The following is a 20373-nucleotide window of genomic DNA, read 5'->3' as shown; positions in this document are numbered from 1 at the left end:
ATATTTAATTCTATGAATGAGTCTACATGGAACTGTATGTCTGGTCAGTGAGGCAACTCCTCTGATGCTGGTAGAGTGTAAAGAACTGGACATCTTGTTATTGCCTGTTGGAAACAACACTCTGAACAGTTCATTATTGTGTTTCATTGATAGTTCCCCATAACTGAGTAACCTCCTCAGCCATTTCAGAGGGCAGTTATGAGTCAATCATATTATTGTGCATCTGGATTCATATACAGCCTAGTAATATTTGAAAATATCCTCGACTGAAGAGCAGGAAGGAACCAGATGGAATTTTGTGACCATCTGGTGGGTTCATGGTCATCATTTCTGATACTAGCTTTTTATTCCAGATTTGTTTAATTAACCTAATTTAAATTCCCTTGTGACATGCTGTGATTTGTACTTGTGTCTTTAGATCATTAGTCCAGTAACACCAAAGCCACAGTGCTGTACTCATGATCACTTTAGTGTTAATCATTTTAGTGTGCCTAACACAATACATGCTGACGACAAACAAAACTGCAGAGGGCTCTTTCTCTCCTTTGTATTGCCTGAAATAGGCAAGTACAGGGCTAAAAGAGCATGTGATGCCACCAATCAAGTCTAACAGTTCAAGTTCAATCGGATGACAAGCAGTAGTTTATTTTCCCTCTTCTTCAAATGTAACAGTCAGTGTTCTACAATGAATCACCAATTCTTCCACTATTTATTGTAGCTACATCACTGATAATGAGATATCAAAGACCACATTGTCGGGTGTTCCCTGTAAGTCTGCAGGGATTGCACACTGCAACTTAGTCTCTGCAATGTCATTAATGACTACACTCTTGTATTACAACCTTCAATTACAATGCAGAATTCCTTCACACCGTGAATCTCCACAAGTACTCAACAGATACAATAAAGAAAATCACAGAACTGATCACCTGTGTCCAAAATGTGCAGGTCTGCTTGAGTACCAACTATTTTTAACAGTTGATGGTAAATGAATTGTTGCTCTAACAGAATAAGCTAATAATATTGATAAACAGAATATCAAAAGTGAAGAAATACAGTTCAGTGACATCCTAAGCAGGATGTAAAGTGAGATTTCAAAGAGCTTTCAATCATCAAGTGGAGTTTCACACTTTAGTTGAATGAATGAGAAATTTAGAAGAGGGACAAATGCTCATGAACAAAAGGAAGGGTTTCTTAACCAAGAAGAGTGAAAGCACTCAAAGTATTTTGAAGAATGATAAAGAAAGTAAATGTTACTTAAAAATATGAGCTCTCTATTTACTCAAAATATTCCTGCATCTCTGATTTTCCCCAGCAAATGAAAATTATTGATCAGATATTGAAGGAAGAATACTACAAAGATAAATAACATGCTAAATTCAGTGTGTACTCCAAAAATAACACTGGAGCAAATTATTATATTTTCTTCAGTTGTTTAAATTGTTTCTAATTTCTTTCACAGTTCATTATGATGTGACAAGCACTGAACCTGAAATGCTGCCTCACACACCGATGCTATTCTCAAGGCTACAAAATTCATATATTCTGATATTCTGAACAACATTTTTTTTAAGATGACACCAACTTCTACTAAAGCACTTCTAAGTTTAGTTACAACATAATTGGCTTGCTTACCTTTAACGGTGAGAGTATACAGTGAAAGAAATTTGATTTAAGGCAATGTTTTTCAATGGTAAATGTTTCTTTATTTAATCTAATTAGGCTTGTGTATGGAATGCTTTACAGTAGATCCAAAGTCTTTTAAAATATGGATTAATTAATGCATGAAGGGTGGTCAATTATTTAATTAGTGAAAATTAAAAAATGTTAAATAAAAAATAAATGCTTAAAGATATAATCTTTTCAGATGAACAAAAGAATGCAAGTGGAAGAAAATCTCTCAGTTTATATTTACTGTTATTTCTGTTGCACAGATTGGAATACAAAATAGGACAAATTTTGAAGTGGTTGTTGTACTGAATGCAGAATAAAAACAAAGGACAGAGACATGCATCAGGTCCAATAGTATCTGAAATGAGAAAAGTTGTTTTTTTTTCGTATAGGATTGATCACCCCCCACCCCATCTTATGGAAAATACATTGCTGATAATGCAGTTAATGTTTATTTAAAGGCATTTTGAGGAGAGAATAACAATGTTGCAAGAAATGCAAGAAAAGTGTGACTTGGATACCTTTACCTGTTATAAAGTGCACATTGCCAGTATATATTTTCATAAAATATCTCACTTGCAAGATACTGAGGTAAGGTGATGAAGCATGTGATTGGATTGTCAAAATAATGCAGATAACTAAAAAGAGTGTTCATCCTGAACAGTGATGTGGATTTTTAATGTTATTTTTAAAATATTATTTTTGAAATGTAGTTCACATCGACATAATCCTGATTAACTTTTCATTATTTAAATTTCACAAGATAACAAGCAAAGAAACGTCAATAAATGGGAATTTATTTCTGCTTCAATTCAGTGATTTTCATATTTCCTACAAAATTAATTTGGTAATAAGAATTGTTAATTATCATATTGTAAAGAAAAAAATCAAGGAAGTTCAAGTGTTTGTTTTAATTTGTTTTAGTTAAGCAGATCTGATGGCAGTCAGTTGAAAGCATCTATGTGCTTTCTAAAATGATGGAAATAGCTGATGTATAACATATTTTCAAAGATACTGAACAGCTTACTTTCAGAATTTTAACCAACATAATGCCAAAGAGCAACATTATTATTTGACCCCTTATATAATGAACAGAATTTTCTGTCTGCATTGAACTAGTTGTTGTTGTGGTGGAACGGGAACTTTTTGTTTTTACTGACCAGACATGTGATCTGAAAGATTTGATAACTGCATAAGAAATTATAATTAATATTTTCCATCTTACCAAATACACGCTTGTCAGAAATAAACAGCCATTCTATGAAAACAAGTAGCACAAGTCCTTGTAGAGAAATGATATAAATAAACTGCAGAACTCTGATTCTCTCATCAATTAAAAAAAAGCCCACAAAAATTTAATTCTCTAGTTATCAAAATTTATCTACATCCATTTTGAAATTCAATCCTGGTTCTAGCTTGGCATGGATGAGAAAGATTATAATGTAGGCATTCTTTAGTGATTGACACTCTCTGTGAGAAATAGCTAATTATAGCAGGTTTCCTAGTAACTAAAATAATTGCTTTTCTCTCCAGCTGAAAGTCATCACATATTTCTGTAAAGCAGTATACAGTGAAAATAAATTTCTAAAATGACTTCTGTAAAGCAGGAAGAGAAGTTTCTGTCCCTCAACAAGTACCTAGACAAAGGTATATTTCTATGTGGTTCGACAGGTGACTCCTTCATTGACCTCGTGACAATATCTTAATGCTCAGATCTGCATTTCAGTCATCAAAGTTCCATTTTATATACGTATTGATTTGCAAATTATTAGCAATGATTTCAAAACATGACAGCAAATCATTAAATTGTATCATTCTTGGGCATTGGAAGTCTCCCCTGATCCATTATTTTTATAGTAGCAAAACAAATGCTTTCCTTCATTAGTTACAGACAGCAAAACTTTTAGATGTATAAATATACGCCTGTTAGGATTACTTTAATTACGACATTCGATGCCAGGATTCACTTATGCACACACAAAAATCTTTTTAAGCTCCAAATTTTCCCCAACCCAATCAAGGACATTATCTATCATTCATGTTGCAATTGAAACTGCTAAATCCATCAGGACTAACTATCATTAAAATAATGCTTCCTTCACCCTTCATTTGGAGCTTTTCAATAATAAATTCAATGGTCCACAGTTGCTGAGGCAACAGGACAACAGACTCAGGTCATATATAACATAATTGGACAGACAAAAGGATTATAGGGTGAGATGGGATAAGGAGAAGAGGGTGATAAGTAGCAGCACAGTTCTGAGAAAACATCAACTGTTCATGTGCAAAAATAAAACTGAAGGTTGCTTACCATGAACTGGATGTTGTCAAATCCATTTGCCAGCAGGTGGTTCTCGTACTGGGGGAGTCCTATGCTCTCCAGCCACCGTCCCACTGTCTGAAATACAACCCTGGGTCCTGGAAGAGGTTGAAGGGGAAGCCGCTTCAGCAGTGACATACCATCAATCCGGTAATAGGGGCATTCCGAGGTTGAGAGGTGGCATTGCCACATTGCATTTCTCGGAACATGACTGTCGAATGAGCCCGCCAGCTTGACAGCTTTTGTGGTGCACAACTCTATTGTCAATATTATTCCCTGTCGCTTGACTAAATGCTGGAATGCTTATCACTGCCAGCAGGTATCTGAACAAGATGTGGGTCCAGCATGCCAAGGTGTTCTCCCTCTATAAATATATGGTGCTCTCTCCGCTTAAGGAACACATGAGCGAGAGATTATCAAGAGCAGACTGGTCCCTGAACGTGTGAATGTCGCAGTTCTCCACAGTAAGCACTGCTCTGCCAGCAGCTAGGATTCTTTTTATCAAGTACTCCCACACTCATCAGTATGCTGTAGCATGCTTCATGCTCCCCCCCCACCCCTCCTTCTCCTGTTCACTGCCCAGCCCAGGCTACACCTCACAGTTTCTATAAAGGCCATCAGAAACCTAGATTTCTTTGTCTGCTATCTGTATATCTGCTGATGCAGATGCTGATGCTATTCCCTCCTACACACACACACACGCCAACCTTGAATGATGAGTTCAGTGGAAACAAATGCAGGAAACAGGACTCTATAACATTATTTTGTCTGCTTATGGTAAATTCTACTGCTTCCTCCAACACTGAACACTGAAACAACAAGCTTGATCATTTTCATTTCCAGATAAAAATACTAAAACTTCAAAAGCATCAAACATTTGCAAATATTTAATGGATCTAACAAGAAGACACTTTCAGTTAAACTAAAAGAATGCTGAGAAACATTAACATAGTTATTCAAACATTTTCAGAATCAGAGTGGAGAGATACATTTGCAGCTGATAAAGATCACTGTTTTAACTATCACAAAGTACGGAACTGTCATGGCAGAACCACAAACCACAGATCAATCTGTTCCTAATAACTCTACTTTGATTCCCTAATTATTCTTCATTAATGATATGATACTGTCACGATTTTAGGGACAGCAGGTGAATGAAGGAACTGAAACAACCATGATATTCCAGAAGGTTTACCATGATATAGTGACAATTAATAAAACAGCAGAAGAGACATCTTTATCATGTAATTGTATTTGACATTATGTGCATTTTGCATCAGTGCAAAATTATTCACCAGCACATTATGCCAGGCGTTATATAAAAAGGAATCAATATAAATCCAAATAAAGTGTTATAAGAAGATGTAAGGACAACTTTTGAGAAAGATTATTGGTGAAGGGGATGATGATGAAAAGACTGAGAGGTTTCATGAGGGAATCAAATTAAACTGATGAAACAGCAGCCATTAATGTTGCATAGAAGGGAAAAGGAAATGCACAATAAGCCAGATTTAAAGAACCAAATGTTCTGAGGAGATGTTCATAGGGTTAGTGGTGGTTACGAGTACAAGATTTAAAAAAAGTTAAATCATTAAATAATGTAATATTTTATGTATTTCGAACCTTGGACCAGTCTGAGTCAACGAGGACAAGTACGACGGCACGCAGCAGTGTTGTGGGCTATTGGTATCAGAACTTCAATACCAACTATGATTACCCTTACAATCCAGAAGGAGATTACTTAGATCACCGTGCTAGCCCTTAGTAGATTTGCTCTGCATTCTTTCATAATCTGATAGTCTCCCTTCAGGCAGTGTGTTCAGGACCATGATGACTCACTGCATTAAAATCCACTTTCTGCCTCTGGAGCTCTTGCCCATATTTCATTTAACTTTAATTTAATTTTGACATACAGCACAGTAACAGGCCATTTAGGCCCACGAGTCCATGTCACCCAATTTTGAGGGTGGAAGAAACCAGAGCCCCAGAGAAAACAAAGGGAGAATGTACAAATTCCTTACAGACAGCATGGGACTTGAATCCCGCTATCTCATATCTGTATTCTTCCATCATGATTTTGGACATCTCCAGTAATTTCTTGTTACCCAACCTTGACTGTCTACAGAGAACAAACCCAGTTTTTCCATATGAATTCAATGGTTCATCCTAGCAAACATTTTTATTAAGCCCCTCCATTATTCTGAAAATGAGGTGCTCAGAATTTAATACATTCTCAATCAACACTTAAATACTGTTTTCGAAAAGGAGGGGGAAAAAAAACAACCCGCTGGAGAAACTCAGTGGGTTGAGCAGCATCATTGCAAGAAAAGAATGTTGATGTTTTGGGTCATAATGAAGGTCCCCAGCTTGAAATATTAACAATTATTTTTCTCCCATTGTTCTTGCTCCAAATTTCAACATCTACAGTCTTTGTTGTCTCTAGAATTATAGCAAAGTTCACTAAAATTTGCTTCCAAATGCGCTCCATGATTTTATTTACATAATTAAGGTCCTGCAACTTGTTAAATAGCCTTTACATCTTGTCATGTCATCTTCAAAGATGTATCTGCTTTCATGCCCCAGGCCTCTCTGTTTTGGGACACTCTACAAATTTGTTTTTAATAAATTTATACTGTCTGCCATCATTCTTTCTATCCGAATGCCTCAGTTTACACTTCTCTGCATTCAATTTTATTTGTTTCTGCGTCCATCCATTTCACCAGTGAATACTATCTTTCTGACCTCCAGCACATTTATCACATAAAAAAATGGTCCTACTGTCACTCTCAAGCAAACACTAACTGTTCATCAGCATTCACTGCTTTTTGCCCTGTAAACAATTTTATACCACACTGTATTCCCCTTTAAACTCTTTAACCCTATTGTTTGGAACAGTTCTTTGGCCCTTTGCCAAATGGCTTTGAAAGTTTGTATGGACATGTCTGCTGCATTGCTGTCTTCTACTGCTATCACCAGTCAACACAAGTTTACTTTAACTAATTCATGCAGATTTTACTGATTTTGTCCATACTCTTTCTAACAAAGCATATGCAAATATATCCAAGAAGAAAACATGTTCATTAAATATAAGTAGCAACTCACTGACAAGTAATGTGAAGATTGTATTTATTCTCTTTATCAAGAATTTAAGGGAAATATTACTCCTTACCGGAGGCATCATCATACTTTCCTTTCAAACCAGTATTGATTCCAGCACCAATGGAGCTCATGATTTTATCAATCTAGAAAAGGAATAGAGAGAACCATTAATCTCTAAATAGCCGCCTCACAAGATCACCCTTTCCGGGGAGATATGAACACCTGCAGAAGCAAAGGCAGTGCTCTGTCCTGATTGAGCTCACCATGGGATCAATTGCAATTGTTTGCTCAGACTCGATCGTAGTTACATTGTTGAACTAAATAACCCTGAAAAGCAATTATTTTTTGATTGAAAATATAATTGTAAACAAATTTAAAATGACTAAATTTTATGCTGCAATAAACAATTCTTAACATTTTAAAAATCCTCTCATAGTTCCAGTTGAACTTGAAAGTTGTTAAAGACAACTTTGCTGAGAAAATGGATTTTGCTTTTTTTTTTCCTGTGCTAAACATGTAAAGTTAACTTGATGCAGCTCAGAAGTTCCTTAAATTGACCAAAAATGCATCCAAACTCATACAACAAAACAATCTATATGGTTCCATTGAATATGATCAGTTGAAATCACAACGATATGGCACAAGCCCCAGAGGTGCGCCACCCTTTAAAAGTACATTCACCTTGACACTAAGTCAGCATTAAGAAACATCCTGACAACCATGAAGGGAAAACGGATGCAGCATGGAGCTATGTGAATTTGACAGAGGACATAACCTTCTGCAGAAGATCAGCAGGGCTTCAGGAAGCCTTCCAGCACCACTAATGGAGAGGATAATGGGAGGTGGTCACCATCATCACCTTCAGGACCTAGAATCAGTGCAGCATGCATCAAATACGGGAAGAATTTTTAGATCATGGAATATATTTCAAAGGGAGCTCAAGACCAACATCAATGGCACTAATCTCTTGTAGCCGCCCCTCCCTGGTCAATCATTCAAATGTAAGGTAAGAAAGATTACAAGAACATAAGAAATAGGAGCAGGAGTAGGCCACCCCGGCCCGTCAAGCCTGCTCTGCCATTCAATAAGATCATGGTTGATCTGATGATAGGCTCATCTCCAGCTACCTGCCTTTCCCCACATCCCTTAATTCCCCAACTTTGTAAAAATATATCCAACATTGTCTTATTATATTCACTGATATAGTTTCCTCTACTTTAACAGGCAGCAAATGCCATAGATTCACCACTCTCTGGGAAAAGCAGTCCCTCCTCATCTCCGCCCTAAATCTACCATCCTGAACCTTGAAGCCATGCCCCCTAGTTCTAGTCTTCCCCACATTGAGAACAATGTACCTACCTTTACCTTATTTATGCCTTTCATATTTTATGTTTCTATAAGATCCCCTCTCATTCTTCTAAATTCAAGCAAGTACGGCCCCAGATGACTCAATCTCTCCTCATAGGCTAACCCCCTCATCTCTAGAATCAACCTAATGAACCTCCCCTGGACCATCTCCAAAGCCATCCTTCTTTAAGCAAGTTTGACTTCATGTTTTTCATCTCTGTTTACAATAAGATATAGGGGACTCGTCATCACATAAAAGAGGTAACCTACCAAGTTTAATGCCTCATCTAGTGTAGACCATTTGTGCCAATGGGCCAGAGGGTTACTGAGACACAAAGTACCCAAGAAACATTCAATTAACCACATGTGGTCATGAGCAATATTTCACGATGATCATTAGCTTCTTTTAGACACCTCTTTATAATTTTTCATAACAGCATTTTGGCCACAGCTGACAAGTGCAACAATAGATTTGTTTCATCTGCTGGCCACAGACCACTCACTCCCAAGAGAAGTTAGAAAAGATATTGGTGGATGAGAATTCTGATTGTGGAGTGGAGTGGATCACTGGGGTGGGGTGGGGGGAAATAGGACTCCATCTAGGCAAATTGGGCCTCCGTGTACAGTAATTGTGCCTCCTTCCATGGGCCACTTCTATTCATTGGGGGAGGTGTGGGGACCACCGGGGGCCTGTGGCAGCGAAGGAGACCAGCAGGGACCCAGCTGAAGAAAATTCATTTCTCACTGTCCGACGATTGCTTGTCTGACTTTGAGTGGTGCCCCCTTCAAGTGGTACCCAGGGCATGTACCATTCCTGCCATATCTTAGATGTGGAGACTGCTTGAGATCTGACTCTTGTTAATGGCTAAAGAAATGTTGCTTCTGACACACAGAAGCAACTTGAACTTCTGAAGGAACAGCAGCGTCCTTAATGAGCAGAGGGATTCCACTCATAAGCAACACGCTGCTCTCAGGAGATGCTCCCCTCGAGTTGCTTGTGGTTCTTCCAGAGCCAAGGATGGCTGTGCATCAGCAACTAGCAGTTGGCCATTAAGAGAGAGATGGTGCACATCAGTGTCGATTCCTCCTTCATGAGCAGAGATGCAGCGCGAGAGCATCTTGATCTGTCACAGGCACAGAGATACGCCTTGGAGAAACTCATCTCTAGTCTCCGTGAACATCCATGTAACCTCCTCCTCAACTCCTCCCCAAACTCACACCACTCATTGTTAAAAAATGCACCCCCCCAATCAGAAATCAATGTATTGACAATGATTCCACAGGAACTTCTGACATTGACCAAACTTATTTTTAATGGAAAATTCAGTCTGCCTGCTACAGTCAACTCACAATATGTTTAACACTTACAATGAATGAATTGATATTTCCAAAAATACTTTGGTTTTTTTGGTTGAATTTCAGGATAAGCTTTGACAAACAATCTGTGAACCACCCAGTTAAGATCTCTATTATTAAATCAATACCTTCTGAATATAAAGGTGCCTAAACAAACATACAATAAACTCCATCTGATATAGTCTATCAAGTTGGTTTTCCAGCATCCTAAATAATAAATAAGCAAGCATGATTCATTCAATGAGCACAAGACTTCAGTTTACTATATTTGTTGGACAACATGCGACAAAGAACTAGACATCCATCCCTGTTCTAATTAGTTATTCCATTTGGTATTGATGCATTTCATAGTTCTTCCAATACAAACCACAAATTAAACACTCTGCATTCTTGGAACTTCCATCAACTGTCATTTGCAATAGATGTCACTTTGACAATAATTCTTACCTCTTCCCATTCAGCTGTGAAGGAGGGCGTTCTTTCCAAACATTTTCCGGTGCATTGTTTGCTTTCCTTAAAGTAGTTTGATACAGACTCATGGCGTGTGTTCCTTGATTCTTCCTCGATTGGTGAACAAGTAATAAGGTTGGAGTCTGACTTTGAGATATTTCTGGCTGACTGTAATTCAAGAAGAGCCTTTCCTCCTGATTTTACCCTTCCTAAAGTGCATGCTCTGTCTTCAAAGCCAAGTTTCTCTCCAGTACTGTTTATCCAGTGATCGTCATTCCGAAAAGTTCTGGTGCTGACAGAAGAGCCGCGATCATTTTGGTTCACTTTTGTATGGAATATTGTCCTGTAAACCACTTGTGGTTTGCCTTCTTTGTTGAATATTGAGACATCACTTTTGTTGTGCAGCACTTGCGCCTCATTTCTTTCATTTATACATTGTAGTGAATCGGTTCTAATTAACTTTGGCTCCTGGATTGACTCTCTGATTCTCAAGGCATTATCATTGGTAAACTCCTTATTAGTTTTAGTGTACAGATGATAAGGATTCTCTGGAGATTCACAAGCTGGGGAAGAGCCGTGCAATAAACCTGCAAATTGCTTAGGGATGTGTCCGTCATGGAGTTCTTCTTCTGCAGAGGCTTCACATTGGCCAAGATTCTCCTCTGGCAAAGACAGGAAAAGGTATCAGTAATTTCAACTCACATGCAAAAATCAATTCAATTAAAGTGAAGGTAAATTTTCATCTAAAATAAAGAACAATTTACCAATCTCAGATTATATTTAGCAGCGATAGAAATGACAGAGCTAATTTTTCACATATTTCCTTAGAAGGCGATTTTTCACCCCATTGAGTCTTATGGTGACTCTCAGAGCGATCCTATCAGCCCCATTCTCCAACTTATTTCCCTAGAAATGTATTCTCTTTCACGTGGCCATCAATTCCACCCTCGATGGACTCTTCCCTGCCTCCCCACACTGCTCCTGTTGCAATTTACAGTAGCTATCTTACCTACCAGAGCTGGTGGGGGGTGAAATTGGAATACCCAGAGGAAACCCCAGCGGTTATAGGAAGAGGATGCAAACTTCACACAGATAACACCCAAGGTCAGATGCAGTTGCTGAGCTGTGTAGCAGTGCACTAATGGTATAGAGTTCAGTTCCACTGCTTCAGTTGGACTCAAAGATTTCTTCATCAAGATTTGTAAAGTTCCATATTACTTAAAGATTTCACTTCTTTGAGCTCCATAATATATTGCATTTATATTTTTGAAATGGTTTGGTTTCATTTCAACATGTTTGAAATGAGTAAGAGCAAGGGAAAGAATCTTGAATCTTTTGCTTCATCTCTACAGGAGGAATAGTATAGAAATGTGCTGAAAAGTTAAAAATAATTGAGTGAAATTAATATAATGATTTGACTGAAATTTTTGTCTGCAGGTTTGTGACATAACTTTATTTGCACTAAATGCAACTGTGAATTTTATTTATCTATCCTAATATATGTATTATCTCTTTTTCTGTCTCATAGGACATTGTGTTTATAATATTGTTGTTGGTGTACCTTACGTACCTGTGTGGCTGTTGCAATAAGAATTTATGTGAATCTGTACATTGTACTTGTGTATATAACAACAAATACTTATACTTATGAAACTTCTGGATGGAATCAATTAAAGAAGGCAGCAAATTGCCTGTATGATCCAAAGGCCATTCCAACACATTTTGATCATGCTGTGTGACAACTCTCATAGTTAAGCATCAGTTCTATGAACAGAATCTTAAATCTGGAATGCTCAGTGAATGGGATCCAGTGTACCTCAGGGTTTAACATTTTACTTCGACTTATACAAGAAATAGAATGTATTGGCATTGAGATACTCTTCAGCTCTGTACAATTATAATACCATACTGCCAAAATCAAGAAAATGCATTTATGCATTGACAACTGAATAAAATGCCTCAGGATCTTCTACAAGTAGACACGTGGTTCCGGATCATAAAACAGAAGAGAGCTCTGTTGAAATGATGGATTTTGATATAGCTTTTCGGAAGCGTTGGATAAGCGTTGACCATTCAGTTTCTTGAGCTTTTTCTTTCATTTTTTCTTGTATCCCTTGAATATCCAAAAAGCTGTTGACCTCAGTTTTGAAGCCAGATTTACCATACTGGCCCTCCTTAGCCAACTCAAATGAAAACCTGACATGCCCTCTAAAGATTTCAACGAGATCACCATCCTTCTAAACTGGAGAGAACAGAAGCTTCTTCTTCTGATCCCTCTATATGACAAGATTCAATTTATTGTCATAGTAATAAAACAGTGTTGTATTACATGAAATTTCTTTTTGCCTGCTGCAAGGAAGACAGATTTGCCACCAGCAGAAATTGCCTGAGTACCTCTTACAGTCAGAGAGAGAGAAGCAAAAGAGTCCCCAGAGTCACCGAGTGCCCGTAGATTCGTCTCTAGTGCTTCTGCGGCCCCCACAGACACAGATAGAGAGAGACCAGAGTCACCAAGTGTCCGTAGATTCATCTCCACTGCTTCCACAGCCCCCCACGGACACAGAGTCCAGTCCAAACCACTCGCAGCCTGAGCTCCAGATCTGAACTTCCAACATGGTCAGGAGCCCTTCAGCGCCATCAGCACCTCCATTTCAGGTTGTGGCGGTCTCAATCTGAATGCTCATTGATTCAATTATATTTATTGACCTTTTCTACCACAAATGCTGCCTGACCCATAGAGTCTCTCCAGCTTCACTTTGCTGACTCACAGCCAATGTGCCATTGGCTATCCTAATTGTTTGCTACATACACATTCCATATTCCAGTGACATGTATATCTACCACTAGCCCACCTCACTGACAAAAGGCAAAGGAGGAAAAACCCAACACCCAACCCCAACCAACCAATTTTCCCCTGCAGCCGCTGCAACCGTGTCTGCCTGTCCCGCATCGGACTTGTCAGCCACAAACGAGCCTGCAGCTGACGTGGACTTTTACCCCTCCATAAATCTTCGTCCGTGAAGCCAAGCCAAAGAAAGAAGAATGTACATATACCAATTTTTCAATTCGAGGGTAGAAAAAACACATTTCTGATCATTGAATTCCATTGACCCTATTAACTTGCTCGAATGCTCTTGAAACCTAAGACTACACCGTATTTACACTGAATAAACTTGCATGAATATATCAACCTAAAAGCATTTTACTTCATTTCCAGCCACATTCTTTGAAAACATTTAACCATCGCTGCTTCTGTACATTCCTTATTATTGCATCTTCAGGTTCCCCTCCCTCTAAGGAGCCACTGAAAGACAAACTATAATATTATAGATTAATTAACCCCCACCCCCAAGTTTACAGGTAAACCTCTGACTGGGGCAACTCTTACTAAGCAGGGATAAGGAGACACTCTAAGAGGGTCAGCCCAACAGCGAGCAGCATCAACCAGCTCTTCATCCTGGGCAATGCCAATGTGGTTTTAGACAACTTTATTGAAACAGCTGCGTTGAGCACAACCAAGGCATTACACTGGCTCCCATCTTCAAAGGTTTATCTGTTACTTCAGAGAATACTTACATTTACAATTTTAAACTTATGTATTTTCACCTGTTATTTTAATTCCTATTTATTTTAATATTTTTAATTTATTTTCCTCATTTTTTTTTGCCAGTTGTTTGAATTCCAGAAACCAGAAATTTTGGTGTATTTATGATCAAATCTAATGGCAAATGAAGAGATGAATTTTAGCACACTGTGAAGACCTTTCATGGTCATGGTCCGACCCACAAAGTGCCAAGAACTTAGGGAACTTGTTAAGGATAGAGAGTTAGATGGAGTATTAGTAGATGGAATTTAATCCTTCAAGTAGGCAAAAGAATCACACTAAAGATTCTCTATGAATGAAAGCATGCACCAACAGGCTTATAGACAATTCCTTTCCTGCAACCACCAGGCTCCTGGATGAACCCCATAACCATACTTTCATGCTGGCTTTGCTTGGTGTTAAGTGATCTTCTTTTTCATTAGAACCATAGAACATTATAGCACAGAAACAGGCCCCTTTGGTCTTTCTAGTCCGTCCTGAGCCATTTTTTTTGCTTAATCCCACTAACCTTCACCCAGTCCATATCCCTCCATACCTCTCCCATTTACATACCTGTCCAAATTCTTCTTAAATGTTAAAATTGAGCCTGTATTCACCACTTCAGCTGGCAGGTCATTCCAATCTCCCTTCATTCTCTGTGTGAATAAGTTCCCCCTCATGTTCCCCCTAAACTTTTCCTCCTTCATTTTTAAACCATGTCCTCTGATTTTTATCTCACCCATCCTCAGTGGAAAAAGTCTATCTACATTTACTTTGTCTATGCCTTCATAATTTCAAATACCTCTATCAAGTCTCCCCTCATTGTTCTACATTCCATGGTATAAAGTCCTAACCTGTGTAACCTTTCCCTGTAACTTAGTTCCTGAAGTCTAGGCAACATCCGAGTAAATCTTCTCTGCACTCTTTCTATCTTATTGATATCTTTCCTGTAGTTAGGTGACCAAACTGCACATAATACTCCAAATGTGGTCTCACCAATGTCTTATACAACTTTACCATCCTAACCCTAACCCTTTTCTTGTCATCTAGAAAGAACGTCCTGCTGCCTGCAGCAGATGGTACAAAGGGGAGGTAATGGGAGCAGGTAGGAGGGTAAAGTTGACAGTGAGGAATGCTTAGCCATGGTACAGGAATGCATTGTTAAGTTATTCCAAGTGGCATCGTCATCCTGAGGCTAAGCATGCTAGAAATTGTTTCTTAAATGATGATGTCTATTTATAAAAGCTATATTTTAATTCTTCCAGGTATAGTTGTCCCCTCACATTGGAGAGATTGCTTCTATGACTTATCCTGAGAAGGACCCAGAAAAATACAATGAAGAGACAAGGTAGAATTATTTAAAGCTGTCTTCTGGAAATCCACTGCCTTATCTGAATCAGATAATGTATTTGGATCTTACAAACTGAAAACCATCAGTGATGTTTAAACATGCTTAGCAAGCAGAAGTAAAAAGAAATGGGAAGAAAAACATGTCCGCAATGTGAGGGGAAAAATATAACTGGAGTATTTAAATGTGGTTTTTAGAAGTACAGGCAGTTCCCGGGTTGAAGATGCCCGATTTACGAACAACCTGTCGTTACAAATCAGCAAGCCAACTGGAAGTAGGATGGAATTAACTTCCAGTTCGAGTGGTTCAGTATAATTCAAATTATTTTTCTTAAAAAGTAAGCAATCTGATTTCAATCTCATTTTTCAAAAGTGTCATTTTTCATTTGTCAGCAAAGTGAGAATTCCTAACATTGGCTCTGCAAGTTTCATTGAGAAAATAGCTGGAAAAGCAGTTGAAAACTAACATTATTAGCTGCAATCTGATGAGAAGCAACCTTGATTCTCGGGCAGGTCTTGCTTCCACATTCCCATGTCATTCATTATATTGCTTGAGGCATATTGCCATTCAGGGCAGTGTTCTCAGCTGCAGCACTGTCTAGTCCAACTTGAGTGACCATCCAAATTTAGTGAACTGAAATAAGGAATGACGTCAGCAAGAGCAGTCTCTAGGCCTCACTCAGGAAGTCTGAGTCATTGTGTGTGATTTATAATTTTTATAGATTATCCAATAATAAAAAGTCTGAATAACATTTCAAAACGCAACATACCTAACGATGAAACTGACAAATTCTTTAATTCATCTAACTAACCACTGACATAAAATTAAACAGTTAATACGATCAAAATACCAATTCAAGTAGAAAATTCAGCAAGGAATAATAAGTTACTCAAGAGCCACAACTTAAACTGTGGTCTCATTCTTTAAAAAGTGAAGTGGATTTATTATATAAAAACAGCCAGCTTTTAATTTGAATCCAGAAACATTTCTATTGCCAATGTAATTATTTTGTAAGGGAACTGTAGGATGCTCTTTCTGACCCAAACACTGCAGCCGAAATGTCCGCCCACCTAGGCACACTACCCCCTCAACCACCAGGGAACAATTGAAAGTACAAGCCATGAGGAGAACTACATGTCCACACATCTTAAATTTATTCACAAATAATGGGAGCAAAGCCACAAAGTTATTGCCATAGAAAATGGAAGTAAAATTCTTTCTGCACGGAACTTAGCATTTATTTCAGGCATCTCACTGCTTTTTTAAAAAATTTTTCACACTATAAACCATATTGATCAAGATACATACATTTTCCTTTTCAAGAGAAACAGGATTTGATTATGATACCCAGTAACATAATCTTCTCCTTACATAAGAATTTATGACTGGTTACAATGCCAGAATAAGCCACTAATATCTGCCTGCTAATATCTTGACAGCAGTCACATTCAGTATTGTTTGGTTCCACATTGGATCATCAAGCAACCAGCACATTTAAAATACAGAATAATTAACAATATCTTTCAACTTTACATGCATTCTAACACATCTTAATCAGAAGCTGAAAATACAACGATTTCATAATGGGGAATAGAGCACAGAGAGTATGTGTTAAAATGTAAAAATAAGTAATAGAGGAAATAGTTTTTTTTTAAGTGGTGATGTGAGCAAACCTTGACTGTTGGCAAAATTATGCTGTGGGGCAAGTAGGTTCTGAGACTGTCAAATTGTGTGGTGTTACACTCTATTCCCACAACTCTTTACAAATACTTAATTAAGGGCATGTGTTTTTAATCTTGTTAGTCAATTCATTAAAAAAAATTGCTGATGGCACAATTAATGACAAATTAGTTGAAACTGGTGATAATCATGAAGAATTAACCTTCTATTAATTACTCCAATAGTCATAATAAAATATCAATGCATATTTACAACCAATTCTGGTGTTAACATGGGAAACTTTTTGCAACATGTAACTTGCATATGTAGTCAAAGGGCAACACCCTCCCTCTATCTAAACCAGGAGTAGCCAACCTTTTAATTTTCAAACTTTAATTTAGACATACAGCACGGTCTCAGGCCATTTCAGCCCATAGACCCATGCTGCTCAATTGATCCACACCCCCAGTACATACTCCTGTGTAGAAAAGGCCTGTGTATCTAAATTAAAAATTAAAAGGTTGGCCACCCATGACCTAAACAAATGTAGAATCAATTGAAATCCTTCTATACAGTAGTCACTGCCTGCATGCATTCTCTGTGGGTTTTGCATTGGGATCATCCAACTGAGTCATCAAAGGAAAACAAAACGATGTCCAGCAAGAGACATTTTGATTTGCCAGGCTGGTTCAAAGGAAACAGAGACAGAAGAGAAACGTGGTCACCACCGCCAGGAAACTGAACAATGACGGCACGGTTGGCTGGATATAGTCAAGTTAAGACCATGGAGTTACCTTCTGCTTCATTTTCGGTCCAAAGTAGAAACGTAGAGCAATATGTATACAGTCAACGGTTCTAATCCTCTAAACAACTGCTGCTTTCCGCCAAGATAAATGGAATATAATCAATTCTCTTTGACTGGGAGGATCAGTGACATCCCCAAAGCAGCAGTGGATGGCAAAACTGTGAGTGATTACAAATACCTCCAGATCCATTCTACTGGAAATAAGATGCAGAGATTAATTGCCAAGGGGACCTTGACCATTGGCAATTTATTTCTCACCCTATTCTGACATTCCACAGCAGATGGTAGAGTTCAGTGATATTCTCCTTTGAGGTTCAGGCACAAGGATTGCACTCTGAACACAGTAGTTGGCTACTCACCTTGCCCACACCCTCACCTCGCTCTTCCGCCAGCTTTTTCTCCTTTGTTATTTTCATTATCAGATTGAATTCCAATTGACAAATAGACACATATCAAAGAGTAGTTTGCACATCAAATATTTTATCACAGCTTTAGAAAGCACAAAACACTTATAATCTGTCATGACAGCACAAGAAATCAATCAGCAACTAACCTGTAAAGAGCAATGTTTTACATACTATCCCAACATAGCAATCAGCACAAGTGCCATCGAATGACACAAAACGACAAAGTTTACAAGATCACTTGTCTTGTGGCATCCACACGAGCTCTATAGTCAAGGAACTCAGCAGGTAGACTCATTACTCTTGGTTAGGGACAATGAGTATCAAAACAGCTGCTCATGTGCCAACAAACCGTTGGACATTTTCACAAAAATGGCATTCACCACAACCAACACATGTGCTCATGCAGATGACAGATGCCGTCGTACACCATTAAGGGTTCACAAAGCATCCCAAAAGAGGCAAATCTGGGTAAAGTTCTATTAGAATCAAAATTTATTGCCATGAACGGGTCATAAAATTCAGTGCAAACATTCATGTAAACCACTCTTACAACCATAAATTTAAAAAAACAAAATTGTGCACGAAAAGTCAGGCAAATTCTTTGGTTCATTGATTATTCAGCAATCTGATGGCAGTGGGGAAGAAGCTGTCCTTGTGCCACTGAGTACTCGTCTTTAGGCTCCTATACCCTTTTCCCGATGGTAGTAGAATGAAGAGGGTATGGCCTGGGTGGTGGTGGTCTTTGAGAATAGATGCTGCTTTATTAGGACACCACCTCTTGTAGATATCCTCGATGGAGTGAAGGCTGGTGCCTGTGATGTCGCAGGCCATGTTTACAACCCTTTGGAGTTTATTCTTGTCCTGAGAGTTGGGGCTTCCATACCAGGCAGTGATGCAAATTATGCTATCGAGCAGAAAAGCAGACACAAAACAGGCTTTATTCCACATAAACTTCCTCAGAGCTGGCTGTGAGAGTGGCTGTCTGAGACTGACCTCGAGGGGCTGGACGTAGTTGATATCCCAGAGGGTGATTGGCAGCCGACCAGGTGGGGCTTGGTCCTTTCAGGATGGCTGATTGACAGCCTTGTCAATCCAGTGTTGCCTTGTCATCCAGTGTCTTCTGCAGGTGCACAGATTGTCCCCTGCAGTAGGCAAGTGGTGCATCACAACAGCAACCACCCAGAATGGTCTCCACTGGACACATGTACAATCTCCCTGGTTTTGCTAAGGTTGAGCACAAGATTGATCTCTCTCCTGTAGGCTCTCGCATTGCCGTTTGTGAGTCTGCCGACAACAGTGGTGTCATCGGGAAGTTTGTAGAAAGCATTGGAATTATGCCATCCATGAAATGTCAACATTGACAACTTCTATCACAAGAACAAAGTAATGTATAATGGGAGAACTTGGCAGGAAATGCATTCTGATGGATAATAGTTTATAAAAATATTCACTGAATGAAATTCAGTGCTCTAAATTCTTTGATCCCTTATAGCTTATGCCCATTATTTTGCAAGAAAAAGGAAAAAAGCGCAGCTTCCTGCACTGCACTATAGACTTTTAGAAACAATGATAGTTGGTGCCAATGCATACAATCAGCCTTTTCATTTTCCCAGACTATTTAATATAATTTCATTTGGTCTCGCTGTAATAAAGAAAAGGTGGCTCCAACAGAAAATGCTTTCCTTCCTTTCATTGATACAATCAATGTTAGAATTGTGGATGATGAAATTTTAAAGCTGTTCCTTGCAGCAAGCTAGGCTTTGTAGTCACAGGGCATAAAATGTAAAATCTTGGAGTTACACAGCATGGCAACAGGCCTTTGCCAGACAAGGTGCCTTCCTGAGCTAGTCCTATTTGCTTGCATTTGATTCGTATCTCTCTGAACCTTTTTGATTCACATACTCATCCACTTTCTTTTAAATGCTGTAATTGTAATCAGCTCTACTACTTCCTATGGCAATTCATTCCACAAACCTGTCTGTATGAAAGACTTGCACTTCAGGTCAAATTTAAATCTTTTCCCTCTGTTATGGACCACGGACAGTTTTATTTCTGACCAGGTACAATAATTGACTGTGCAGTGAGCGAAAGAAGTGTGCGCTGTGTGAGGAGCGCGGGAGCAGCGAGCTGGCAGAGTGAACACTGTATGGAGCATGAGAGCTACACGCTGAAGCTGGTGGGCTTGCTGAGATTGTGCCTGCTGCTGTCCACACCTCTCCTCTAATCAGGAGTACCACAGACATACACCGTGGCAGTTAAACTGTCCAGCACGCTGAGGAACGAATTGCCAGTGTGTTCACCCAGAAGCTCCAGCTAAAAGGCAGGAGG

The 20373-nt window shown here is 38.7% G+C and overlaps 1 protein-coding gene across 22 annotated transcripts in view; it reads right to left on the bottom strand.

The window, feature by feature from the left end:
- Positions 1–20373, bottom strand: part of anks1b (ankyrin repeat and sterile alpha motif domain containing 1B) — an 823124-nt gene that overhangs the window by 200088 nt on the left and 602663 nt on the right. For 20 of the 22 annotated variants that reach the window (XM_069908369.1, XM_069908373.1, XM_069908387.1 and 17 more), the window contains 3 exons: positions 10241–10905; positions 7161–7233; positions 3983–4089 (listed from right to left, as the gene is read on the bottom strand). In XM_069908369.1, coding sequence (XP_069764470.1) covers positions 3983–4089; positions 7161–7233; positions 10241–10905 — 845 coding nt within the window. Of the gene's footprint in view, positions 1–3982; positions 7138–7160; positions 7234–10240; positions 10906–20373 lie in introns of those variants that run through there. The other 2 variants (XM_069908388.1, XM_069908389.1) reach the window with 2 other exon arrangements.

Source organism: Narcine bancroftii, chromosome 13 (genome assembly GCF_036971445.1).
Source record: "Narcine bancroftii isolate sNarBan1 chromosome 13, sNarBan1.hap1, whole genome shotgun sequence".
Lineage (NCBI taxonomy): Eukaryota > Metazoa > Chordata > Chondrichthyes > Torpediniformes > Narcinidae > Narcine > Narcine bancroftii.
Note: the sequence above shows the minus strand (reverse complement) of the source record. Positions and strands in the feature narration are given on the sequence as shown.